Source organism: Haliotis rubra, unplaced genomic scaffold (assembly GCF_003918875.1).
Source record: "Haliotis rubra isolate DU_JTF1 unplaced genomic scaffold, ASM391887v1 Scf246, whole genome shotgun sequence".
NCBI lineage: Eukaryota > Metazoa > Mollusca > Gastropoda > Lepetellida > Haliotidae > Haliotis > Haliotis rubra.
The window spans coordinates 936,094-964,039 of record NW_025766514.1 but is presented as its reverse complement, the minus strand read 5'-3'; the positions used below and the strand labels follow the sequence as shown (position 1 = coordinate 964,039).

The window sequence follows — 27,946 nt, the reverse complement described above, 5'->3', positions numbered from 1 at the left end:
CTCCTTACTTGAGTTCACTTATATATCTGGATGGCTATGGTTGATCAACGCACTGTTTTCTATTGATTATAGTTAGCAGATATAAACAGCAGTAAAGAAAAGAAAGATGTTGACAAGACATCACCGCCTGTCGCAATTGGCTCAAATATCGAGAGAAACAGTCGTGAACCAATGAGAAGCCAGTATGATAGCGAGGCTTCAACTAGGAAGGACAAAGTAAAGTTGCTTGCCACCAGACTGGTGGATGGAGACAGGAACACACTTAAGGTAATTCTCTTTTCTTTAAATCTTAGACAAACTCTTACGTCTTTAGACCTTCAAACGGAGTCAGGATGGACCTTCAGTACAGACCTTCAGACGGTGACAGGAAGGGAGCGTGTACAGACCTTCAGACGGTTACACGAGTACAGACCTTCCGACAGAGAGGAAGGGGTACACGGGTACAGACCTTCAGACGGAGACAGGAAGGGCGTGTTACACGGGTACAGACCTTCAGACGGAGACAGGAAGGGCGTGTTACACGGTACAGACCTTCAGACGGAGACAGGAAGGGCGTGTTACACGGGTACAGACCTTCAGACGGAGACAGGAAGGGAATGTTACACGGGTACAGACCTTCAGACGGAGATAGGAAGGGCGTGTTACACGGGTACAGACCTTCAGACGGAGACAGGAAGGGCGTGTTACACTGGTACAGACCTTAAGACGGATAGGAAGGGCGTGTTACACGGGTACAGACCTTCAGATGGAGACAGGAAGGGCGTGTTACACGGGTACAGACCTTCACATGGAGACAGGAAGGGCATGGACAGGGGACAGACCTTCAGATGGAGACAGGAAGGACGTTTTACACTGGTACAGACCTTCAGACGGAGACAGGAAGGCATGTTACACGGGTACAGACCTTCAGACGGAGACAGGAAGGGCGTGTTACACGGGTACAGACCTTCAGACGAGACAGGAAGGGCGTGTTACAGGTACAGACCTTCAGACGGAGACAGGAAGGGCGTGTTACACGGGTACAGACCTTCAGACGGAGACAGGAAGGGCATGTTACACGGGTTCAGACCTTCAGACGGAGACAGGAAGGGCGTGTTACACGGGTACAGACCTTCAGACGGAGACAGGAAGGGCGTGTCACACGGGTACAGACCTTCAGACGGAGACAGGAAGGGCATGCTACACGGGTTCAGACCTTTAGACATAGACAGGAAGTGTGTGTTACACGGGTACAGACCTTCAGATGGAGACAGGAAGGGCATGTTACACGGTTACAGACCTTCAGATGGAGACAGGAAGGGCGTGTTACACGGGTACAGACCTTCAGACGGAGACAGGAAGGGCGTGTTACACGGGTACAGACCTTCAGATGGAGACAGGAAGGGCATGTTACACTGGTACAGACCTTCACACGGAGACAGGAAGGGCATGGTACAGGGGTACAGACCTTCAGATGGAGACAGGAAGGACGTTTTACACTGGTACAGACCTTCAGACGGAGACAGGAAGGGCGTGTTACACGGGTACAGACCTTCAGACGGAGACAGGAAGGGCGTTTTACACGGGTACAGACCTTCAGACGGAGACAGGAAGGGCGTGTTACACGGGTACAGACCTTCAGACGGAGACAGGAAGGGCGTGTTACACGGGTACAGACCTTCAGACGGAGACAGGAAGGGCGTGTTACACGGGTACAGACCTTCAGACGGAGACAGGAAGGGCGTGTTACACGGGTACAGACCTTCAGACGGAGACAGGAAGGGCGTGTTACACGGGTACAGACCTTCAGACGGAGACAGGAAGGGCGTGTTACACGGGTACAGACCTTCAGACGGAGACAGGAAGGGCGTGTTACACGGGTACAGACCTTCAGACGGAGACAGGAAGGGCGTGTTACACGGGTACAGACCTTCAGACGGAGACAGGAAGGGCGTGTTACACGGGTACAGACCTTCAGACGGAGACAGGAAGGGCGTGTTACACGGGTACAGACCTTCAGATGGAGACAGGAAGGGCGTGTTACACGGGTACAGGCCTTTAGACATAGACAGGAAGGGCGTGTTACACGGGTTCAGAACAGGAAGGATGTGTTACATCGGTACAGATCTTCAGACTGAGACTGGAAGTGTGTGTTACACGGGTACAGACCTTCAGAGAGAGACAGGATGAGTGTGTTACGCGGGTATAGATCTTCAGACGGAGACAGGAAGGGTGTGTTACATCGGTACAGATCTTCAGGCGGAGTCAGGAAGTGCATGTTAAACGGGTACCGACCTTCAGTCAGGGAAGCAGTGTTGCAAACCTTCAAATGTATTGTTGCACTGGTGTGTATCACTGCAATATCACCAGAGACACAAATCCCTGTATATTTATCATTTACTGCTGCTGATGTTGTTACAGATGCTGGAGAACGTTTTGGCACAAGACCGGTCCCAACAGGCAGTGAGAGGACAAGAGGACAAGTTAGGAGATGAAGACGAGGACATTGCAGGAGGTAGGGCGCCCTGGGTTTAAGGGACTAACCATAGGATATTCCAGGAGGGGCTTGGATGCCCACTGGATCCTTGTGAAACAAATAACTATCCTGGCATTTGAGGGGAAAGAGAAGAGAGAAAACAACCAAGACGCTTGATACTTGTAGTTTACATTCTATAGAAGAGCGCAATATACTTTTGCCTCGATATGTGCACAAACAATTTCATGACTTCATTGTTTTAATAGCCGTGAAGATCCGGGTTAGAATTGATCTTCAGTAACCCATGCTTGTCGTAAGAGGCGACTAACAGGATCGGGTGGTCAGACTCGCTGACTTGGTTGACACATGTCATCGTATCCCAATTGCATCGATCGATGCCCATGCTGTTGATCACAGGATTGTCTGGTCCATACACGATTATTTACAAACCGCCGCCATATAACTGGAATACTGCTGAGTGCGGCGTAAAACTAAACTCACTCACTCATTGTTGTACAGATGAGTTAGGCTTCCGCGATGAAGAAGTAGCCGACATCTCAGACACGCGCCACGACGACGGAGACACAGAGACTGACCCGGATGTTGAGAGGGACATCATGCGGTTGTTACAGCGTTACAAACAACGTGCCTCACAACAACAATGTAAGTGGATACTCAAAAAACTGTGTTTATGACACATGGTGTAAAACCTGTAACCGAGTCATGACAGGCAGCCCCTGGAATCTTGTACGGCATAATCGCACATTCCCTTCTCAGAAATGTGACTGAAAACGATGCATTCAGACCTATTTGTGTGATGTTTTATCACCCAGTTTGGCGTGAGATTTATCAGTTTGGCGTGAGATTTATCAGTTTTGTCGTGAGAGCGTGACATGAGTAACAAAGACGTGAGTCTCAAGCCAACGGCGTGAGAACTGTAACTTGATGACACGTTCTGTAACACCTGTAACGCGTTCTCTACTGCAGTGATGCCGAGGTCTCGCTCCCAGCAAGTGATCGAAGAAGGCCATTTCGGGGATTTCCAGCATCAAGGTAATATATCCTCAATTGCCTGTGTGTCACCGTGCTCATATCGTACAACTTTAACTGTGTCTGGTCCTGGCATTGGTACATCACCGCTGTGGGGATTAATATGTCCTAATACGTGTAATATAATAGGTGCTGGGTCACTTCTTTCACACAAACAAACTGGCTTGGTCGTGTCACAATTTAGCTCTCTCCTGCACATATATGAACATGAACATATATACTCATGAAAACGAATATGGGAACACATGAAAGTACAAGCGTTCCTTTATTTATTTCCAGAATTTTACCCACAGTGCAATACGTACCTTGTGAATAAACCTGGTGAAGAATAAAAGAAAACTTGTATTTTCAGGTGTGCCCTTATTCGTTTCCATGAGTACAAACCGAAACATGAGTTTCATTAACCTATTCAGACAATGACCTACTTTTCAGCCGATCCGAATTGTCTCGTGTGAAAGTGAAAATAGACATCACAAACAACTATGGTTACACTGAATTCCAATTCCTTGTTTCATAAGAAAATGGTATTTACAAATGAATTTTAATTTTAATAATATCGTATTTCTATATTTTATGGCGAGGTGTAGGCAGCATGACCTTAACTAAGACGTCACAGACTGCCCCTGTTTGATGAGGTCGTAAAATGATTAACAGTGCATCTGGCTCACTGGTTACACCTGTTATAGGTTTTTTGCGGTTATTCAGTGTAGTTCTGTAACGCACAATGTGATTGATATAATATCAATTCCGTACCAGACCGCCAAACATTTCTTGCGGCAGAGCCTCGTTTTGAGATTTCCACGATTTTCAGGTTTCCGTTTGTCAGAGCTCGCTGTACGACAGAGCACGCTGCACGACGTGCTTGCAAGGATAAGAAGGAGCGTAGTGTTGCAATTTACAAGTGCTTAGATGTATCAAATAATACTGATTAATATTTATTCATCCAGTTAAATGAATTGGTCTCAAAATTCTGGACTGGTTATTGTACTAAGTTGCGCAATAGGACGGAACCCAGTCAACAGGAAACGAGACTGTTGTATAATCAATGTTTTGACTTGATTTCACGATATCCAGTGAACAATTATTACTCGTGTGTTATATTGTTTCCCGGGAAAAAAAATTGTATTTAATTGTTCGGAAATGTTCGGACCATCACTCCTTGAACAACATACTGCGATATCAAAACACATTGCAATAATCAAACAATGTATGCTGATTAAGTACACTGTGATAATAAAAGAACATTGTGATAATCAAGACCATTGTGATAATCAAGACCATTGTGATAATAAAGCACATTGTGATAATCAAGACCATTGTGATAATCAAGAACATTGTGATAATAAAGCACATTGTGATAATCAAGAACATTGTGATAATAAAGAACATTGTGATAATCAAGAACATTGTGATAACAAAGAACATTGTGATAATCAAGAACATTGTGATAATAAAGAACATTGTGATAATCAAACAGATTGTGATAATCAAGCACACTGTGATAATCAAGCATTTTGCAAGAACACTACTATAATCAAGAACACTGTATAATCAAGCTGCGATTATCAGAACACTGACAATCAAGAACGCTGTGATAATTAAAAACGTTATGATAATAAAGCAGATGATGATTATCAGTCACACTGCCCTAATCAAGCGCATATGTTCGTTCATTTACTCATGTGCAGATATTGCAGACACAGCATAACATATCTGCCATACTTTTCCTCACCGCCACATAGCCTGTTTGTCCTCTAATGTTCCAGTGCTGCATGCCGTAGAGGACCGGCTGTTGAAGGACATCCAGATGGCGCTACACAGCGGCTTCACGGTCAAGGAAATCATACAAGATCTGGAATCTCCAGGTTGGTATATCGCGTTCCAGACACAACACAACACAGACATTGTTATCACACACATCAGACTCATTGTTATTACACACACAGCAAATACATGGTTATTACACACAGCGGACACGTGGTTATTACACACACGGCAAATATGCGGTTGTTACACACAGCAAACACGTTGTTATTACACAGACAGCAAACACATGGTTATTACACACAGCAAACACGTGGTTATTCCACACACGGCAAACACGCGGTTATTACACAGACAGCAGACACATGGTTATTACACACACAGCAAACACGTGGTTATTACACACAGCAGACACATTGTTATTACACACAGCAGACACATGGTTATTACACACACGGCAAACACGCGGTTATTACACAGTAGACACATTGTTGTTACACACACAACAGACACATGGTTATTACACACATCAGACACAGTGTTATTACACACATCAGACACATTGTAATTACACACAGCGGACACATTGTTATTGCACACACAGTAGACGCGTTGTTATTACACAGAGCACACACACACATTGTTCTTACACACCTTACATAGAGAACAATGTGTCTGTGATCATTGGAAGTGATGTTGTCGTGATGAATGTAACCTGAAAGTGCGTGATCGAGTGAGTTTAAGCACTTTAATCACAAAATGTCAGCGACGAAACTGATGCTGGTTATAGGCAGGTACCACTTTGGCAAAGCCCGCGATTTTGCGGACGAACCTAGAAACATAGTCCGGATGTTTATGGGATTCGAACCCGCTATCATAAATTTTACCATACCTCCCAGGTCTACTCAGCGAATTGCCCCTGTCTCCATGGAAACCAGCAACTCCTTTGACGTACTGTACGTTGGCGGACTGATTCATGCTGCTTTCACCAAGTGGTCGTCCCTTTGAAACAATGGGTTATTCAAAGGGAATAAGAGTTTCTTTATCCGACACTCATGTCATTTAAATAATACTCTCCTAACAAAAATAACTAGCAAGCAAACAAAGATTGTTTGTGAATCAACGCTAGCTGCTACTCTGAGGCAACGCCAAACTGACACCAGTAGCAGACACCAGTAGCAGAAACATTATATGACGGCGGTCTTTGATTGGCATCATGGCCGCTGATCAACCCATATGGGATACGGCATATCAACTCAGTCAGCGGATCCTTCCCGGTATGACAAGCACTGTTCAAAGGCCTGTTTAGCCCGGATGTCCACAGTGTCACCTTCAACAGGAAGTAGCTTACATCCTGACGAGCTGAGGCTTGGGTCACGTGACCGTCACTGAAGTTACTTCCTGTTTTAGAAGTACATACGAGCCCTGCCTGTAAACGCATGAGTTTTTTTTTTCTTGTTGCATTTGTTTTATTTACTTTTGTTTTCAGATGGAGAGTGGGACGACACCAAAAAACGTGAGATTGAACGAGAGTTGGACACGCTGAAGAGCTTGAGACGAACAGACTAGATATTCACCAACGAGATGAGAACTATGCATTTATTGTCCAGCGTTAGAGATCCACCTCGCCTGCTACTTGTACTCGGCTACACGTGTGCTGTCTGGTGATCTATCATTGTTCAGCTAAAACAAAATAAATCGTCGTGATTGTCATGTCATTACATGCCAGTGATTATATCATTACATCTCAACATAATTACTGTTAATCGACCAAATCCAGCAGAAGTATGTTGCTGTCAAACACAATTGGTTGTTAATGATGTGCCAGTATTGTCAAACATGTGTGTGTGTGTGTTATTATGAATATCAGTATGATCATAGTATGATTGTATGGCCAGCAATCATTCTGTTATGGTTGAAGAATTTATGTTACACAACTGTGCTCAATGTATATGTCACTTTTGATATACTTCATAACAACAACTTACTTTTCAGCTGGGAAATGAAATGTACATTCATCAGAACCTGCTCAGCCATAGAAGCATGTGCGATCGTGTTCCTAATAATTATCATCATTTTTGTTTTTCATAGTTTTACTTGATTGTCCATTATTTATACGAACTGACACAATGTGTATTTTGGTAATGTAAATTACGTTTGTTGTCGATTTCATTTTATTAAAACCAACCTTAGTTTATACAAACTTGACTATATTGTGTTTGTTTGCTGTTTAACGCCACACATATACTGAGGGAAACAAATAAGGGAACACCACTTCATCGTAGTGTTCCTCTATATATTCTCAGATTTTCACCCACAGTGCGATACAAAGCTCGTGAAGAAACCTGGAAAAGTTTAAAAGGAACATATGTGCTATCATGTGTTCCCTTATTTGGCGGTCTTCTATACATAATGGAGTCTGGGCCAGTGATCAACACCATGGGCATCGCAATTGGGATGCGATGACTTGTGTCAACTAAGTCAGCGAGTCTGACAACCCCATCCCGTCAGTCGCCTCTCACGATAAGCTTGGGTTCCTGAAGATCAATTCTAACCCGGATCTTCATGGGTGACGTTTGTATACACTAAAGGTCAAAAGAAACGTTACCCTCCTTCCTTAATGACGGATCCGGAGGTACCTATCTACAGCTGGCGTTGTGATGCGTGGACGTCCTTTTCTTGGCAAATTAGCAGCAAATGTTTTAAAACTGACTGACTGGAAAAACCGACTGAAATCATAGGAGTGATTATTTTACAATTTTACACACTCTACAACAGTTGTTTCTTGTTTTAATAGTTGAAAAATGGTGACTTTAAATGGTTTATCTTTGTCTCAAAGCAGAATATTATTTCGACCTTTCTTTTGGACATCTAAATCACTGTTATTGGTTTATTTCGGCATGGGCGAAAATAGGACAATTTAACTCTTCTGAAAAAGATTCATTTCACCTAAATATGAATGCATTTGAGAATGTATTTTCGTGATTTGCATAAAGCTGTGTTGGTAAGCTTTCTTCTAAACTAATACCTTCTAACATATTTTGATAGTTTTGAAGTAATTCATAAAGGTGGGAGGGTAACGTTTCTTTTGGCGCTTAGTGTATATGTTTCAAGCACGCTGCATTCCAAGTCATTGTGCCTTCGTCTAGTATAAGTCTAATACAGCAAACCACTGACCCTTCATGAATCTACAGGTACAACGGTTTAGGAGCGGTGAAGTAGCCTTGTGGTTAAAGCGTCGCTCGTCACGCCGAACACCTGGGTTCGATTCCTCACATGGGTACAATGTGTGAAGCCCATTTCTGGTGTCCCCCGCCAGGATATTGCTGGAATATTGCTAAATGCGGCGTAAAACTTAACTCACTCTACCAATGGACACTCATTCGGCCTGTTCTTATACCACTGAATCATGTCAAGTAAACTGAAACTTGTAACGCTTTGTAACCTATATACAAGCCAGTGCCACCAGCATCTGTAGGAAGTGGGGTTGGGATCACGATTGTCTGCCATGACCTTTGAGGACGCTCGTCAGGACTCGAATCTAACCTGTCAGGAATATCATTAACGTTGAATATGTTGAATATGCACATTCGGTGGCAGCGCATTATTGAACCAAATGCTTTTATGGGTGAGTATTACGCAGCTCATATCAATATTCCAGGAATTTCGAGCAGTTGACACCAGAAATGGGCGGCCCACTCAATACGCAAGAAGAGTTAGGTTGGTGCAGGTTGTTAGTGCTGGGTTAGTGCAGGTTGTTAGTGCTGGGTTAGTGCAGGTTGTTAGTGCTGGGTTAGTGCAGGCTGTTAGTGCTGAGTTGGTGCTAGGTTAGTGCAGGTTGTTAGTGTTGGGATAGTGCAGGATGTTAGTGCTGAGTTAGTGCAGGTTGTTAGTGCTGGGTTAGTGCAGGTTGTTAGTGTTGGGTTAGTGCAGGTTGTTAGTGCTGAGTTAGTGCAGGTTGTTAGTGTTGGGTTAGTACAGGTTGTTAGTGCTGAGTTAGTGCAGGTTGTTAGCGCTGGGTTAGTGCAGATTGTTAGTGCTGCAGTTAGTGCAGGTTAGTGCAGGTTAGTGCTGAGTTAGTGCAGGTTGTTAGCGCTGGGTTAGTGCAGGTTGTTAGTGCTGAGTTAGTGCAGGTTGTTAGCGCTGGGTTAGTGCAGATTGTTAGTGCTGGGTTAGTGCAGGCTGTTAGTGCTGAGTTAGTGCAGATTGTTAGTGCTGGGTTAGTGCAGGCTGTTAGTGCTGAGTTAGTGCAGGTTGTTAGCGCTGGGTTAGTGCAGATTGTTAGTGCTGAGTTGGTGCTAGGTTAGTGCAGGTTGTTAGTGCTGGGTCAGTGCAGGTTGTTAGTGCTGTTAGTGCATTTAAAGCTGGGTTAGTGCAGGCTGTTAGTGCAGGTTGTTGTTTTGGTGCTGGGTTAGTGCAGGTTGTTGCAGGTGTTGCTGGGTTAGTGCAGGTTGTTAGTGCTGGGCTGCAGGTTAAAGTTCAGTGCAGGTTGTTAGTGCTGGGTTAGTGCAGGTTGTTAGTGCTGGACTAGTGCAGGTTGTTAGTGCTGGTGTTAGTGCAGGGTTGTTGTTAGTAGTTGTTAGTGCTGGACTAGTGCAGGTTGTTAGTGCTGAGATAGTGCAGATTGTTGGGTTGCAGGTTTAGTGCTCGGTTAGTGCAGGTTGTTAGTGCTGGACTGGTGCAGGTTGTTAGTGCTGGGTCAGTGCAGGTTGTTAGTGCTGGGTTAGTGCAGGTTGTTTGTGTTGGGTTAGTGCAGGTTGTTAGTGCTGGGTTAGTGCAGGTTGTTAGTGCTGGGTTAGTGCAGGTTGTTAGTGCTGGGTTAGTGCAGGTTGTTAGTGTTGGGTCAGTGCAGGTTGTTAGTGCTGGGTTAGTGCAGGTTGTTAGTGCTGGGTCAGTGCAGGTTGTTAGTGTTGGGTCAGTGCAGGTTGTTAGTGCTGGGTTAGTACAGGTTGTTAGTGCTGGGTTAGTGCAGGTTGTTAGTGTTGGGTTAGTGCAGGTTGTTAGTCCTGGCTTAGTGCAGGTTGTTAGTGCAGAGTTGGTGCAGGTCGTAAGGGCTGGGTTAGTGAAGATCTTTAGTGACAACTGAGGTTTATTTTAAGGCATGATATTGGTAAATGACTGCTGTGCATATTGGAAAGTTGGTGCGATCTACCCATCGGTTCACACAAAACTTTGATGAAAAAAATGTTGATATCAAATAATTTATATAAAATAATTGTAAGAACTGAATTCAAAATGTTTCACTGGGAAAGGATGCGCACTTTCCACAAGAAAATATCGTCTAACTATTAAGTTTGTCTACCTGGCCCTGTTTCGTCTTCTTGGCAGTCGTGCTGGACCTCTTCCTCCTCCAGCCTGACCTGACTTCCGGGGAAATACGATGTACCAAATCGCCTTATCACAGCTACATTGCATATGTTGCCAATATGTCTGCATTATTTTAACACTGACTTGAAGTCGCTTTCACGCTTGAAGTAAGAATTATACGTACGCATCCTTGTATTTGCATCGCGCTGAACACTGAGACCAGATAAAGCGTGTACTTTGGTTCTGTTGATGGTTGGAGTCTTTTGATGTACATAGCTTCTTGGTGTTGTCCGATTTTGAAGTCTTTGAGGCTGGTTGTTAGGGTTTTGTTTCTGTCCCACCGGATGCTGTGGTCGGGATTGTCTTGGATATGGTCTGATAAGGCTGATTTGGAGTCAAGTTTAAATACTGTGGTCAAATGCTCTTTGTTTCGAGTTTTGAGGCGTCTGGATCTTTCATAACTTCACCTTCTCCACACTTGCATTTAACACTCCAAGAAGCTGTGTACGTCAACCAGTCAACCATCAATCAACCGTGACCAAGGCAATTATTATATACCCCCAGCTTACCATCGACTCATCAAAGACCACTATCAGTCATAATTCCTTCGTTTATACTGCAGGCTTCATATTATGCTTCCAACTAGCTACAGGCATAAAAATAAAGCAAACGACTATATGGATATTTAGTACCTACGAGGGCTAAAGTATCGGGGTTCATATTTTTCATACGATGCCCCAGTGCAAACTATCATTTTGTCATGGTGACGTGACGTCATGAACAATGCTATGACGTCACGTTTCGTCTGTGACGTTGCGTTCTACATGCGGCGACGGCGGGTAGCCAGCCTATGTTTGAAAGTACATTTGGGTTTATTTTCCTCAATTTGACAGGATATTATATTCGTGCCCATATCATACTATGTTGACGACACTCGTGCCTAAATATCGGTATATCCGCGGCCTCGCTCGGCAAATAATATCCATATTTAGGCATTTCGCGTGTCGAGTGCTTGAAAACATAGTATGACATGGACACTCATATAATATCCTCTATTTATTGCATTGAGCGACAGCTTTTCGGCGTAGATTCGCCTAGGGAGTGCTTGATAACGATGTAAGAATCGACATCAAAACGTCGCTCTATGCAATAAGCTTTTTGAAGTGCAAATTTATCCATAAAGTCCTATGCTTTATTTTTGACTCACCAACTTCTAGAATGCCGATCATTGTTTACAGGCTTGTATAAACCTGAAATGTGTAGCGTATATGATCTAATCTTAATTTTGTCTCCTGCTTTGCCTAGTTTCCGAGTTTCTGTTTGTATTCTCAAAACAGTGTCGGCCCATAAGTTTTCACATGCAATACAGCAATTAATACTCCTCGTTGTAACCCGTGTTAGGTGGTATAAACCTACACATGTTATTTGTCATCATTCACTTGATGGTCAGTTAATGAATTTATAACAGGTATAATTAGTGGTAACACACCTTAGATTACCCGACAAAGGTTCCCATTTGGCATTTCTTGTGTCTGGAGTAAATATTCAACATTATAAACATCGATCAAAGGATTAACCGATAACACGCTGATTGATTAATTACTTTTATCTTACACAGCGGAATTGTCAAAAGGTAGTGTTTATGTATGTAGATTTACTAATCTATACTGAATACACTCTGTCGTGTCGGTGTCTGCGTAAAAACAACGTCCTTCTTTCAAAGGATTAACCGGCAATACATTGATTGATTGCCCATTATTGGCTAACTAAATTACTGTTTTTAAAGAAAGGCGGACATTATGCAATTAGTTGCCAGGTGTGCTATCTTGGGTGACCAATGAGACTACATGTATACACCAATACCTGAAAAGATTTATCACTTTTTCGTATATTAAACTGTTAAAAGACACATCATTTGGAACAGTTTTGTGGATATTGATGGATACATTCCTCGAACAAGGTAATGGCCTGATATTGTTCCTATAACTTTAATCTGTTTTAATTTTTAATATTTGCATTTTGTTTTATTCATTTGTCGTAGCATTCAACAGAATCATTGTTTTCGCCGTGTAGTGTAATGAGACAGACAACATGCACTAGGTGTGTGTGCGAATTATGATTCACATTGGCAAACTATAAAATGTCTAGATATTACAGTTCTGTTATAAATTCACTATAAGTATCAGCAGATCTTCAGCTTTTATTTAGTTTCAAAATGCATACAAGTGTGATAATAAACTAATTAGGATTATAAGACCAAATATAAAGACGCACATTGACTAGTATCTACATACTGGTGAGTGGACATTAACCATGTGAATGTAGCAAAGAAATTTATCGCGCAGTATTGTGACTTCGACCCCCACCTCGCTTCCGTGGAAGAAATCGTTATGTTATAAGTTGTGTCATGCAAAATCCGTTTGGTTATGATTCCAATACATATTTAACAACGAGTAGAAAGTAGTCTTGATTTTCTAACTTGAAGAAAACAAACTATAATTTCATTAATTCGAACAGATGTTTTTAGTTTTAAAAATGGCGCCCTGTCGGAAACATCCGCCAGTCTGAGGATAAATGGTATTTAGGTTTGTTTTCACCGAGTACTAAAATCAAAGCTACTTTCTACTGGTAGTAAAATATGTATTTTATTGATGGCCAATAGGATTTTGCATGACATAGCGTATATCATAACAATTTCTCTCGTGGCAGCGAGGTGGGTGTCAATATAATACTACTTACAATATTATTGTTACTTCGACCACAACCTCACTTCCGAGGAAGAAATCGTTATGTTACAAGTTGTGTCATAGAAAATCTTTATGGTCATCAATCATATGCATATTTTACTACAACTAGTAAGTAGTTTTGATTCTTTAACTTCCGTGAAGCGATCTGAACACAAGTAATATATCGTTTCAGGCTTCCACAACGCTCGCTTCGCACTCACAAACATAACCCATTTAGCACGAACTGCGGGGTCCTGTGGAAATCTGTGCATGGGGACACCATCGCCCGACCCCTAGGAGCAACTGACGACAAAGCAACGATTCGGCATGTTGTCGTTGACGTCGAGAAATCATCAAAATGATGAGCGTGCTACACATTTTCTATACAACTAACTGAAAATCGTTCCTCATATGACGTCACTGCAGTGCTCTGGCGACAGAGTTACGTAACCTGTCTGTGGTTTCGTTGGCGGGCGAGAGGGAAGCAGGCGACTTTTTGGCCACTTTTAATCGCTCGGTATTAATTAACCACAAGTTTTTAAAGAATAAATTTGGTGTTCCGCATAAGACTAACCACAAATCTTTCATATGTAATGGTTAAAAGAGTAACAAAAAACAAAGTTTAGTGGTTCTTTAAGCAATGTGTAGTTAACTGTTTTCTTCTTGCTATTCCAGCCTTAATCCCATCACTGCAATAACACTTCCTCACACTTGTAATTATACCTCTTTATCTGTACCCTGTTCATCACTTGCTTCATAACTTACCTAAACCGAAACGTCACTTCCACTGTAACAAAGACGTTGTTTATCCAACCCGTGAAGATTCAGGTTACAATTGATCCTCAGTAACCCATGCTTGTCGTAAGAGGCGACTAACGGGATCGGGTGGGCAGGCTCGCTGACTTGGTTGACACATGTCATCGTATCCCAGTTGCGTAGATCGATGCTCATGCTGTTGATCCCTGGATTGTCTGGTCCAGACTCTATTATTTTCAGACCGCCGGCATAAAGCTGGAATATTGCTGAGTGCGGCGTAAAACTAAACCCACTCACTCACTTGTTCATCCATATATTGATATCCTTCCTTGTCTCATGCCTTCAGCAATTCAGGTTAGCTTGTCGAGGTCCACAAGAGATGAACTTTATAGTGGATGGTCACGAGTGTTGGTTTTTCATTCTTAAAATGGGGAATGTCAGGCGAACTAATTAATCCACATTGACAGGAAGCGGGTGATGTTTCCCCTGCAAAAACATCAGCGATGATTTCTGTTTATCCATTCTAACATTACATTTTTCGTTGGTGAGTTTTCTCAGTATTCCAGACATGTTATGGCGTCTCAGATATACATGTGACTAAAGCAGGGTTATGGTGCCGCCGATCCTTCCAGCACAATCGGGCTCTGTCGGGATTCAAACCGACAGTGATAGGTTTCTGGCGCGTCCAAGGGGCGCAACTCTGTATCGCGAATTGCGGCGCCTTCGACGACTGGGCCGCCAGGACACAACTAGATTAACCACCGACATTGTTGAAACCTTACATTGTATTATGAGAGATGCAGTTAGTCTTTAGCCATATGTAGGAAAGCAACTAATCCTATAATGTCATTTTGAAAATTTAATTATGCCTAATCGATAAAAATGATTGAACGACGTGTTGTAGCCTGTTTAAATATGTACGACGCTCATTACAACAATAGGGTGTCAGTGTATTGTATTTCATTATCTGTTGTGTCATTATAAAACGTTAGTCACTCAAACCAAGCCTCGCTCCCACTTTTAGAACTGTGCTAGGTCTGATAGGTCATACTAACACATGTTAGTTGGTGTACTTTGGCTAACAATCAAGATACGCTTTCACTGAAACTGGACTTGGAAGTATAACACGATTAATCGTTATGTTTTGGACAGTTACATTACCAGCAAACATACTGTTGGCGCCACCAGAAAAATGGATAATTTGAGATTTGGGACTGTTGTCTCCTGGTGATCTGATCATAACGCAAGGACCGTTATTATACGCGGTAATGTCAGCACAAGTCAAGTTGGGATGTAACTGTGTTCGGAGAGTTCTATAGAATGCGTGTAGAAACTACCGTGTCTCCCTATCAAGCTCTGGTCTCCTGTAAACCTCGGCACAAAGCAGGTTCACTATTAAACGGGCATGTGTCTTACGCTTTTGACAAAACGAGATTAAAAATTCTTGTATTTTCTGAGAGCGATGGTAACACATGAATTGTTACACGTGTTTCGTACATGGATATGACACACATGCAAGTTTAATAATAGCTTACTCGTTGCTTCTTACTTAAAATTAATGCAAACCCATGATATAGTCAGAATTGTACAATCGAGTCTGCTTTTAGCAGAGATTTCTTATGGATGTGGAAAGGGTTTTGTCGCTTCTATTCTTAATCCTTTTAGAAAACAATGCACTGTGAATATCCGTTTGTTGGAATATGTCCTTTAAAGGAAGTGCAGATAATTGTATAGGGGTCCCAGGCGCCAGGAGAGCAACCATTCGCGTCTGCTGTTAGAAACTGGCTACCTATCCAGAAAAGAACTCTGTCCATCTTCAAGTCATCCCATAGTCTGTCACAGACCCTGAAACATATATACAAGAAAACACATGCAAGTCTAGAATATGTGGACTCCTTTTCATTATATAAATTATTCATTCAGTCACCGTGAACATCTGACGATGGCGAAATAGCCATGCGTCAATCTGTAAGAACCGCTCATGGAGGAATCGGTCTGCTGAGTAAGGAAAGGGGGGAAGTATCCTCCATGCTGCAATAGTGAGTGAATAAGTGGGTGAGTTCAGTTTTACGCTGCACTGAGCAATATTCCAGCTGTATGGAGGCGGCCTGTAAAAAAATCGAGTCTGGACCAGACAATACAGTGATCAACAGCATGAGCATCAATCTACGCAATTGGGATACGATGACATGTGTCAACCAAGTCAGCGAGCCTGCCCACCCGTTAGTCGCCTCTTACGACAAGCATGGGTTACTGAAGACCAATTCTAACCCGGATCTTTACGGGTCACATGCTGCAAGAGGAAGAGATCAACCCTTTCACTGGCAATCCTAATGACAACAAGCTTCGGGAGAATGAAACTGAAGTAGACGACATCAGTGAAGAAGAAAGTGAAGTGTTGCAGAGAAGAAACGTGGCTCGTTGTCAGCGATGTTACCATGTGTTGATATACATCGTGATGTTACCTGGACACCAACCTGCACGTTGGACATGCTTTTCATGTTACAGAGTGGACGGATGTTTCCTCCGAGGCATTAAAACTGACCCCCAATTTGTTTGATAACAAATATATTTACCTGACGTATTTCTTTACTTATAAGCATCGGAATCTTTGTTCTTCTACAGAGGAATCGTAATTCTAAATCATGGATCACCTGATTGTCTGGTTTGTGTACAGGTCGCCGTCTCATGGCAAGAGTACTCCCGTGCAGCTTCCATGTTTGCTCAAGGGTTGCGAATAATGGTATTGGCAGGATATGCGTACCCTTTTCGCAAACACCCGGTGTCATCGCTGATATATGGTGATCTATTCATATAATTTTCACAGCTATTTTCCCTTTTACAGTAAACGGAATTTGTTTCAGAGGATAGTCATGGCTCGGTATTTTTTTTCACTGACGTTCTATATTTCCATGCATACTAACAATTTTATTCTTTTTAGTTAACACTACTGACACAGTACCATGTTAACGTTTCATATTAATCTTGAAATACATTCTGTATCAAGATTATACAATTCAAATCATGTCATGGGCTACTGGGGCTTGTGCAAGAGTCAGTTTATAATGATGCAAGTGCCAGGTGTCTAATTGCCTCTATTACCCACCGTATTAGAGGAACTACAGTTATCTACGGTATTTGTTCAGTCTGATCACGTAAAACAGTGACAGTAATTATTCACAGAATGGTTGTTCTTGTAACCAGTTATCTGCGAGTTTTGATCTGGTGAAACATTACTGTGATTCACAGTCTGGATAAAATACAGGAGTTCTTAGTGATTTGTTGTTGCATTGTACATTTTAAAATAATGGATGTTTGCACTTCTAAATATAATTTCTCCAACATCAGTACCAGCCTGGTTCCCTGGGTCTGTTGCGCCTGCGCTAACGCTCAGTGTCGGAGCGTTAGCGCAGGCGCAACAGACCCAGGGAACCAGGCTGCATCAGTACACGTGCCGAAGTGAAACAAAATGTTATATTTCATGGAAATCAAACTCACATCGTGTACATAGGAAAGCACAACAGAGCCTTTTCTTTCTGCGAAAATTGCGATCATTTAATGTAGGCACTAATATCTTAAAATTATTCTACCGAACATTCATTAATAGTATTTTAACTTTCTGCTTTCATGCCTGGTATGGCAATCTTCCTCTTAGACAGAAAAACAAACTTGACAAAATTGTAAACATATCCAGCAACATTTGCGGCTTCAATTTTGAACCTCTACCTTTTCAGTTTGAGTCAAAAGTTAAGAAGAAAGCTCTGGCCATTCAATCGGATCCATCACACTTTTTAAATGAATGTTATGAACTTCTGCCTTCTGGCCGCTGTTTCAAAATCATGTATTACAAAACTAATAGAACTTCAAAATCATTTGTCCCATACAGCATAAAACTTCTAAATCTTCCTCCAAAATTGTAATAGTGAAATCTATGATGAGGTACGAGGATTATTATATTATTATTATATACATGAACTTTGATTATGTTATAATTCAACATTATATTCTGATTAGCTTGGCATTGTGTATACATGTATATACTTTAAATTATTTGCTGTTATATGCTTGTATTGGCTCTTTGAATGCAAGACAAATTTCCCTTGCGGGACAATAAAGTTTATCTTATCTTATAATTTGTAGTCTTCACAGCCCTGGGCGCCGTTTTACAAAGCTTTATCGTTATCTTATACGAGGTAGGAATGCTACGAGGAAAGATACGAGATCTTAGGCTTACGAGAGTTTTGTGAAAAGGGGTTCTGAACCAAATTATTTTCCCTTCCACCCAGCCATCCGTGAAGATCCGGGTCAGAATTGGTTTTCAGCAACCCATGCTTGTCGCAAGAGGCAACTAACGGGATCGGGTGGTGAGGCTCGCTGGCTTGTCATCATACCTCATTTGCGCAGATCGATGCTCATGCTGTCAATCACGGGATTGTCTGGTCCAGACAGGATCAACCCCCACCCCCATTTACGACGTCATGCTCTCAGCAATGAAGCAATATGGTTAGAGCCGATTGACTCTTTGAAACACTAACAAGTATATGCTCAGTATGGGGTCAGTACTCCGGATCTGACACTGCTTTGATAACATGACAGCAACATGCTCAATATAACCTGTGTGATGTCTTTTGGCACATTTCGTAACAACGAGCTCAGTATTAATGTGTGGTATATTTTGGCACATTTAATAACAACGTGTTCAATATTGCCTGTGTGATATATTCTGGCACATTTAATAACAAAGAGCTCAATATTGCCTGTGTGATATATTTTGGCATATTTGATAACAACGTGCTCAATATTTCCTGAGTATTAACTTTTGGTAACATCTGAAAATAAGAAAGTGCTCAGTGTTTCTTGCAATAAATCTCAGGGCACATCATACACAGAACACGTTCAATAGTAGAACCGAGGGATGCTGCCTGTAAGTTCTCGTCCATACACAGTGCCGGTAGAGCACTGACTGTAGAAAGCTAGTCTGCCGTAGAGGCCCTGAAACAAATACTAACTGCAGTCCTGGAGACTAGAATATGTGGAGAGTTTAGATTACAGCAGTTTCTGAAATTGAAAAACGTCTCTTCGCTCCTTATTATTTTATTTTATGAAGATAATTATGGAACTGGGTTTTTCGGGAAAATACGTTCGTAGAGAGACTGTCTATTGGTCTGTGTAAAACTGTGCAGCATGACGCGTGTGAGATGAACGGGCTGTCCACATGACCACACGACTACGTGGCTTAATTACCATGTCCAGCCAGAATCTGGACAGTGTAATTAATGCCCTCTGTGAGATTTTGGAGGTATTGATCAGACTGCCCGTGCATTGTTGTACTGAACAGCTCGCACACTCCACTCGGATCAAGACTGCCAGCGCTGTGTGGATTACGTCAGTCGGCCATGATGGAACTGCCGTGTGGAGGAAACAAGGCGTCCCTGCGTGAAGGACTCTGGGGAATAGAGACGTTGTGACTACATAACACGCTGGACCAGTGAGTGAGTGAGTGAGTGAGTTTAGTTTTACGCCACACTCAGCAATATTCCAGCTATATGGCGGTGGTCTGTAAATAATCGAGACTGGACCAGACAACCCAGTGATCAACAGCATGAGCATGGATCTATACGCAGTTGGGATACGATGACATGTGTCAACCAAGTCAGAGAGCCTGACCCCCGATCCCGTTAGTCGCCTACGACAAGCATGGGTTGCTGAAGATCAATTCTATTCTAACCCGGATCTTCACGGTTTAATTCATTCTGGAAAAGTATAACATTCTGATCTCCTTTGGTGTAAACATGTCACCCAGTCTGGTCCAGCGACACATGTCATCAGTTCCCAATTGCGCAGATGCTCATGCTGTTGATCACTTGAATGTCTGGTCCAGACTCGATTATTTACAGACCGCCGCCATATAGCTGGAATATTGCTGAGTGTGGCGTAAAACTAATCTCACTCACTCACTCACTGGTCCAGCGTGGTATGTACCCACCAACAGGTTTCGACGTAAACGCTTCTTACAGTTTAAAACCCTTCGTTTAACGCCGTCGGTTCAAAGTGATGTATCCAGATATCGGACACTCCTTAATCCGAAACACTCTCCTCCAGATTGAGATGGTACCTGTATCCAAATGAGGGACTAAAATAGAATGACTTATAACATGAAAAGTCGGGAACATTACCGGGATCAAATCACGTTTAACGTTTTCAGCCAATCAGTACACAAACCTCCACGTCAAGAGACAATACTTAGTCGATACGACAAAGCCTCTTGTCTATAAACAGCAATACCTTGCTTGAATACCAAACTAAATACATTGTCAAACATATCATGGACTTACTCTTGATCAGATTTATCTTGAAGTTCGAGAAATCCATCTTGTTGATTCACTTCAGCCATGTTCGTGCTGCTCACTGTGAGGTTCTGAGTTCGTTTCTGTAAGAGATAAAAATGCTAGATTTCAGCCATTAATAAACCTGACAATGCTGATAGTAATATTTTAAATTCCGCAAATGTGAAACATGATATTTCCTCCGGTAAAAAAAGCCCTAATCTTATCTCGTCCTTTGTCGCAATTTAGACAATCTCATTAGAAACATGCAATCAGTCTGGATCCATCAACAAAGCTTCGTAGTACTACGTCATTCGTACGCCTATGATGAAGTGTACAGTTACGATAGCTCGTAATAGTACGGACGATTTGTGGGTCGGGACACGGATTCCTACAATGTTGGGATGAAATGCGTTATAAACAGGAGTGAATGAGTATGGTTTTACGCCGCTTTAAGCAATATTCCAGCAACACCACGGCGGGGGACACCAGAAATTCACGCATTATCCCCTTTTAGGAAATGGAACCCGCTGTATGCTATCAAGGCGGCTGTATGCTATCAAGCCGGTTGTACCAGGCTGTTCCACAGCTTATTTTACTCTCGTTCATATGAACGCCTTACAGACAAAGGGTATGTCGGATTGTGTTTTTTGTCCAAGTAGATGGAAGATGTAGTGTATCTTGACATTTCCGAGAAATCTGTGCAGGCGTCTGTAATTATATACTAGCTATATAAAGAAACTTTGCCAATCGGAAATCAAAATACATACACAAACAACTTAGTTAAGCACCCCCTGACATATCTCACGATTGAATGAGCCCCGATCTCAACTCTTTGGAGCATATCTGGGACTTGATTGATCCTCCTGTACAGAACCTGGCCCAATTGGAAGCTGCTCTACACGAGGAATGACTTAGACTGCCCCTTCAGAGGATCAGGGGGCTGACAGGAGGTATGAGGAGGGTGCTGGCTGTCATACAGTCACATGGAGGGTACACTCAGTATTTATCTTGAATCGTGTAAGATGCGCTAAATAACATTTGGAATGTTCACATTCACCAGGAAATTCAACATTAAACATTCCAGGGCAATGCTTGTACAGACAGGTGTTTGTATGAAAATCAACAAATAAACAATGCTGAAACGCTCTGAGATGTTTACTCATAAAATAAACACTTAACCACTGTGAGATGTTTTAAATAAACAACACTGAGACACTCTGAGATGTTTAGGATTAGAACTACTTCAACAACATGTAATGAATTTGTTCTAATCTTACTATTTTCTAACAGTTTGGACTGGGGGAGCTCAAAACATTATACGGCTCATGAACCGCACACCATGCCTCAACGCACAGCGTCACGTGGTTTTGGATTTGTTTGTTTGTAGTTTGACGCCGCACCCAGCAATATATTAGCTATATGGCGGCGGTCTGTCATTAATCAAGTCTGGGCCACTGATCAACAGCATGAGCATCGATCTACGCAAATAGGATACGGTGACATGTGTCAACCAAGTCAACGAGCCTGACCACCCAATCCTGTTGGCCGCCTCGTACGACAAGCATGGGTTACTGAAGATCAATTCTAACCCGGATCTTCACGGGTTGAGGCTATTGGGGTGGTCCGTGGTGGAATGTGATTGTACGTGAATGTGATTGCGCATTTTCATTGCAACGAAAACACCATTTCAGTACTGTTGTGACGTTATCAGAACAATGACGAAGTTGCTGATCACGTGCAGGACGTCCACGCGTCACGACGCCAGGACACGGGTGACCGTAGTACCACTTATCAGAACAATGACGAAGTTGCTGATCACGTGCAGGACGTCCACGCGTCACGACGCCAGGACACGGGTGACCGTAGTACCACTTATCAGAACAATGACGAAGTTGCTGATCACGTGCAGGACGTCCACGCGTCACGACGCCAAGACACGGGTAACCGTAGTACCACTACAGAGTATACCTTCTTTCCTCATACCCGACCAGCGAGAAAACCATCAAAGATGGTGGCGAAATCATGTCCGTGAACCTCGGTACTGGTGGAGCACTGATGTTTTCACAGGCGAGTCCAAATTTCCTGCGTGACGGACGTCAACGTGTCCACAGACGTTTTGGAGAACGTTATGCTCAAGTCTGAGTCGAGGAGAGGAATCGCTTCGGGAGTGGTTCTGTGATTTGGGTTGGGACACGGGGGCATGTCACGCTTAGAAACAGCGTTAGAGAGACATATAGGTATATAGACCCTACCCTAGTACTATTTTTTTTCTTAGTACTAGGGTAGGGGACTACATACCTATATGTCTCTCTAACGCCATTTCTAAGCGTGACATGCCCCCGTGGTTGGGATAAGTGCACGTCAAAGAACCCCTGTATATAGTTGTTGTTCAGGGCAATTTGGTAGGTGAGGGCTACTCATACCAGATTCTCGAACCATTGGCAATTCATTTTCTTCAAAGGCATATAGTCCAGGATTGACGTTCGAAAAGGATAATATAAATAAGTTTACATGGAAACGTTTCATTGTTGTCATATTTCACAGTTTGATTTGGTTTCTCGTAGTATATATCGAGGAACCTGAATAATTGCAGGGAGACTATATCCCTGATAATAGTCGTGCACATCTATGCTTTGGATGCTGACAATTCCATACGTATGCGTGCTGTCCCCAGAGATGTTAAGGATCTGTGTGGTGTCTTCAATCTAAAATTACTGCCAGAAATACAAAGTAAATGTTTGTAAACGTTTGTCTATACTAATACAACGTGGACTGATTGGTCTCGTATGATATAGCGACATGTATATTGTACTGCGTTGTGTCATTGTGTTCTGGGGGCGGTGGGGGAGCCTAGTGGTTATAGTCACTCGCTCACCATTGTGTTCTGATATTAATACAAGGTAACGGCTATTTAACTACACACACAATATCCACGCTGTTCACCTCCGACAACAGCAATATCTCATTTAGAAATCATAAAAACAGTCTGGTTAATGAACAACATATTATATTTTTCTCCTTCGCCTACAAATATTCATTTCAGCAGTCAATACGATGGGTACAAATAAACATGTGAAACTAATAAACAAGTTGGTCTTTCCGCGTGAAATAATATTTCTGCAGTCACAGGTTTCCCACACCCAGCTAAACAATAAATTGTCTTCAGCGACTCAAGTCAAAGACGAGCAACTCATGCTTTTCGCAATAGGCAACTAACGGGGTCGTGTGGTCAGTCTTGCTTAGGCATTTGACACCTCTCCATGTCCCACACAACTGTCAGATAGCTGCCTTTAATCTCAGTGCATACTATCAGGATGTGAATGCAATTTTCATTTTCAACAGCGTCAGGAAACGTGTTAGACAGACTACCAGGAACGTCTTTGTCTGAAGGCCTCTAAGCCTGCTTGTTTATCTACATTTCCGTGGAACAACTGCAGGATATGATTTGCCTGTTGACGGTGGGTTAGAGGACCGTTACCCAGACGTCAGAGACTGGCGTTATCGTAAGGTAAGATACCGACAATCTTGTTTTTACTGTGAATTGTATGAACGCGTGGGAAGATTCATTGTTATGTTCACAATACCCACTACGGAGCAGATGAAAGGCTGTGAAAATCAATTGTCGAAGCCATTATACCCCGTTCCTCTGAAGCTCGTGTTGGCAGCGTGTACCGCCTCATTGTTGCACGGAGCTACAACATGTATCATACATTGTATGGGAACCTGTGCGCTACGTTCAGACCATGGTTTCCGTACGAGTGCATTTGTAGATTACATATGGGTTATTTTTATATCGCTAAACCTTTTCCGTTCACCAATAGACTGACGGGTCTTTTGTATGGTAGATGGTAGAGCTACATAACAACTACTGTCAAATGAAAACAGTGTATGTTCTGCCCAGTGTCTAAAAGTAGTTATTTTCACTAGTACGACTTGGTCAGTGTTAACTCAATATGTAAGCTTTGACAGTTACATATATAGCTGGTATTGACCTATTCATGCTAATTAATGATTTGACAGGAAGGTGGAAACTAGAATGGGGCCGTTAGATTTCCCCATAATAAATAGAATGCTTTCAAATATGTCAGACAGAACAGTAACATTACTAGTGCATTATATATTAAGTTGTTTTGTTAATTCTGTGGATTGTCTGGTCCAGACTTGACTATTTATGTACAGTGTGAACCATATTGCTGGAATATTGCTGAGAGTGCATTAACAACAAACAATATATCGTCTCCAGGTAGTTTTCTTTTATTCAAATAGTTAATCGGGTCCTTGGTACTTTCATCACATCTACTATATTAGTTTGTAACACTTTTGTAGATAAAAGTTCATACAAAGTTAGATGAATGTTGAACCATGTCACAGCAGTTACCACTTCAACGCAGGCATGGAAGGTATTAGGTGCATATTTCATCAAATGTCAAATGTTACTAATAGTCCGACAGAGATTCCGCTATAAGATTTTGAGTCACATGTATCAATGACTGCCTGAAGATGATCCACAATATCTGTGTGATCTGATCACAGAGTACAAACCAACTCGAACACTGCGGAAAGAAAACAAGCTCCTGTTGCAAGTTCCATCTGTGAAATCTGTGGGCTTCACACATTGTACCCATGTTTGGAAACAAACCCGGGTGTTCGGCGTGATGAATGAACATTTGACCCACTTAGGCTACCCCATTGTCCGCCTCACAGTCCCTGAACCACATTATTTTCCCCTGCTAATATTTTAAACTTGTTGGTAAGACATGCCAACAGCTCTGCAAGTTCTTTAATAAACCCTTTCTAAACAAATGAAAGGTTTGCCTCTGTCTTTTTTAAGCAGAAAAAAACTATAAACCTTTGCAACAATCGACTGCAAATCGTTGTCCATAGTGGACGCTGTGATAAAGATGTGCATGCATGACGGGAAACTTATTTATCAAGACTTAACATTTATATTATATTTCTTCAATAAAGAAACGATAATTAAGTAAAGTAACACAAACATTCAACATTTATTTGTTTAAGAAACACGTTAATTCATATTTTTACACCACCTGTATTATTAGCATAAATGTAAAGACTATTTCAGATTTCTGTTGTTGAACTCTGAAAAAATCTTAAGTTGCTGTTTTGGTACCAAATTCTCTCCTGTAAACTGCCCTTTAAATGCATGGGAATGTTAAATCGGTTGAAATAAAAATTAGGTAGACAATAGACGAGTTGATATATTGACAACATAGTACATTTATCACTTTATAAAGATATTAAGGCTAAAAAGCATTTTTCTAGCATTTCCGACAGTACTTTTTTTTTTTTTTAGGTCATCGTATCCCAAATGCCTAGATCTGTATTCATAATGTCAATCATCGTACTGAGTGGTTCAGATCGCCGTGATATCTAACGGTGGAGTATTGTTCGGTGCTGCGGCACAAGAAAGAACGAACAAAACGCACGACCAAATTCCCAGATAGCATTCGGACATTGGCGGGGCGGTGGGGTAGCCTAGTGGTTAAAGTGTTGGCTCGTCACGCCGAAGACCCGGGTTCGAATCCCCACATGGGTACAATGTGTGAAGCCCATTTCTGGTGTCCCCCGCCGTGATGTTGCTGGAATATTGCTAAAAGCGGCGTAAAACCAAACTCAGCCAGTCAGTCAGTCAGTCGGACATTGGCCCAACGTTGGCAATGTTGGCAAAACCATTGCCAACGTTGGGCCAAATGTCTGAATGCTATCTGGGTCGTGACCTCATTTGAAAACAAAAGTATCAAAGAGCTGGGTCTGTTTCATCTACATGCAATAAGCAATACACACGTCACAACTCAGGATGCTCCAGTTATTGTGACTATGTTTCATCACTCGTTACCGTTCCCAGTTGGTGACAGGTTGGCGGCGATCAAGAGATCCCGTTGATCACGCGGAGTGCGGCGCTCAGTTGTGCGGCTAACAGTACCAGGGGTCACTTCCGGGTTTTGATTTGTTGTGTTCTCGGAAGGGAGAGTGTTGCATGTGGCATTTGACACCTCTCCATGTCCCACACAACTGTCAGATAGCTGCCTTTAATCTCAGTGCATACTATCAGGATGTGAATGCAATTTTCATTTTCAACAGCGTCAGGAAACGTGTTAGTCAGACTACCAGGAACGTCTTTGTCTGAAGGCCTCTAAGCCTGCTTGTTTATCTACATTTCCGTGGAACAACTGCAGGATATGATTTGCCTGTTGACGGTGGGTTAGAGGACCGTTACCCAGACGTCAGAGACTGGCGTTATCGTAAGGTAAGATACCGACAATCTTGTTTTTACTGTAAATTGTATGAACGTGTGGGAAGATTCATTGTTATGTTCACAATACCCACTACGGAGCAGATGAAAGGCTGTGAAAATCAATTGTCGAAGCCATTATACCCCGTTCCTCTGAAGCTCGTGTTGGCAGCGTGTACCGCCTCATTGTTGCACGGAGCTACAACATGTATCATACATTGTATGGGAACCTGTGCGCTACGTTCAGACCATGGTTTCCGTACGAGTGCATTGGTAGATTACATATGGGTTATTTTTATATCGCTAAACCTTTTCCGTTCACCAATAGACTGACGGGTCTTTTGTATGGTAGATGGTAGAGCTACGTAACAACTACTGTCAAATGAAAACAGTGTATGTTCTGCCCAGTGTCTAAAAGTAGTTATTTTCAGTGCAATTTCACTAATACGACTTGGTCAGTGTTAACTCAATATGTAAGCTTTGACAGTTACATATATAGCTGGTATTGACCTATTCATGCTAATTAATGATTTGACAGGAAAGTGGAAAATAGAATGGGGCCGTTAGATTTCCCCATAATAAATAGAATGCTTTCAAACATGTCCGATGGAACAGTAACATTACTAGTGCATTATATATGAAGTTGTTTTGTTAATTCTGTGGATTGTCTGGTCCAGACTTGACTATTTATGTACAGTGTGAACCAATATTGCTGAGAGTGCATTAACAACAAACAATATATCGTCTCCAGGTAGTTTTCTTTTATTCAGATAGTTAATCGGGTCCTTGGTACTTTCATCACATCTTCTATATTAGTTTGTAACATTTTTGTAGATAAAGGTTCATACAAAGTTAGATGAATGTTGAACCATGTCACTGCATTTACCACTTTAACGCAGACATGGAAGGTACGGTGCATATTTCATCAAATGTCAAATGTTACTATTAGTCCGACAGAGAATCCGCTATAACATTTTGAGTCACATGTATCAATGCCTGCCTGAAGATGATCCACAATATCTGTGTGATCTGATCACAGAGTACGAACCAACTCGAACACTGCGGAAAGAAAGCAAGTTCCATCTGTGAAATCTGTGGGCTTCACACATTGTACCCATGTTTGGAAACAAACCCGGGTGTTCGGCATGATGAATGAACATTTTACCCACTTAGGCTACCCCATTGTCCGTCTCAGTCCCTGAACCACATTATTTTCCCTGCTGCCGAGCCTTATCTGCAGTGCTAAAGCCCTAAATAAAACAAGTCTAGATTTCCTCAGGTTCTGAATCTCTGGTCTCACTGGGGC

General features: G+C 42.3%; 1 protein-coding gene and 1 long non-coding RNA gene across 2 annotated transcripts; one reads left to right on the top strand and one right to left on the bottom strand.

Moving 5' to 3' along the window:
* The first annotated feature begins 53 nt into the window (after positions 1 to 53).
* LOC124279087 lies at positions 54 to 7,477 on the top strand. Its single transcript, XM_046714887.1, has 6 exons — positions 54 to 267; positions 2,401 to 2,494; positions 2,975 to 3,118; positions 3,443 to 3,508; positions 5,272 to 5,370; positions 6,759 to 7,477. Exons 1-6 carry the CDS (start codon positions 172 to 174, stop codon positions 6,836 to 6,838), a joined length of 579 nt encoding a protein of 192 aa, XP_046570843.1. The 5' UTR covers positions 54 to 171; the 3' UTR covers positions 6,839 to 7,477.
* Positions 7,478 to 15,490: 8,013 nt separating this feature from the next.
* Positions 15,491 to 26,333, bottom strand: LOC124279086. Its single transcript, XR_006899297.1, has 3 exons — positions 26,245 to 26,333; positions 20,394 to 20,488; positions 15,491 to 15,903 (listed from the first exon to the last, which is right to left on the bottom strand). It is a non-coding gene; the product is annotated as an uncharacterized LOC124279086 (long non-coding RNA).
* Positions 26,334 to 27,946: the final 1,613 nt, after the last annotated feature.

Excerpts from the sequence above, each read along its gene's own strand:
- LOC124279087 (XM_046714887.1), top strand. The coding sequence starts at position 172 with ATGAGAAGCCAGTATGATAGCGAGGCTTCAACTAGGAAGGACAAAGTA. Across the intron at positions 3,119-3,442 it reads ACGTGCCTCACAACAACAAT|TGATGCCGAGGTCTCGCTCC; the intron begins GTAAGTGGATAC and ends TCTCTACTGCAG. Across the intron at positions 5,371-6,758 it reads ACAAGATCTGGAATCTCCAG|ATGGAGAGTGGGACGACACC; the intron begins GTTGGTATATCG and ends TTTTGTTTTCAG.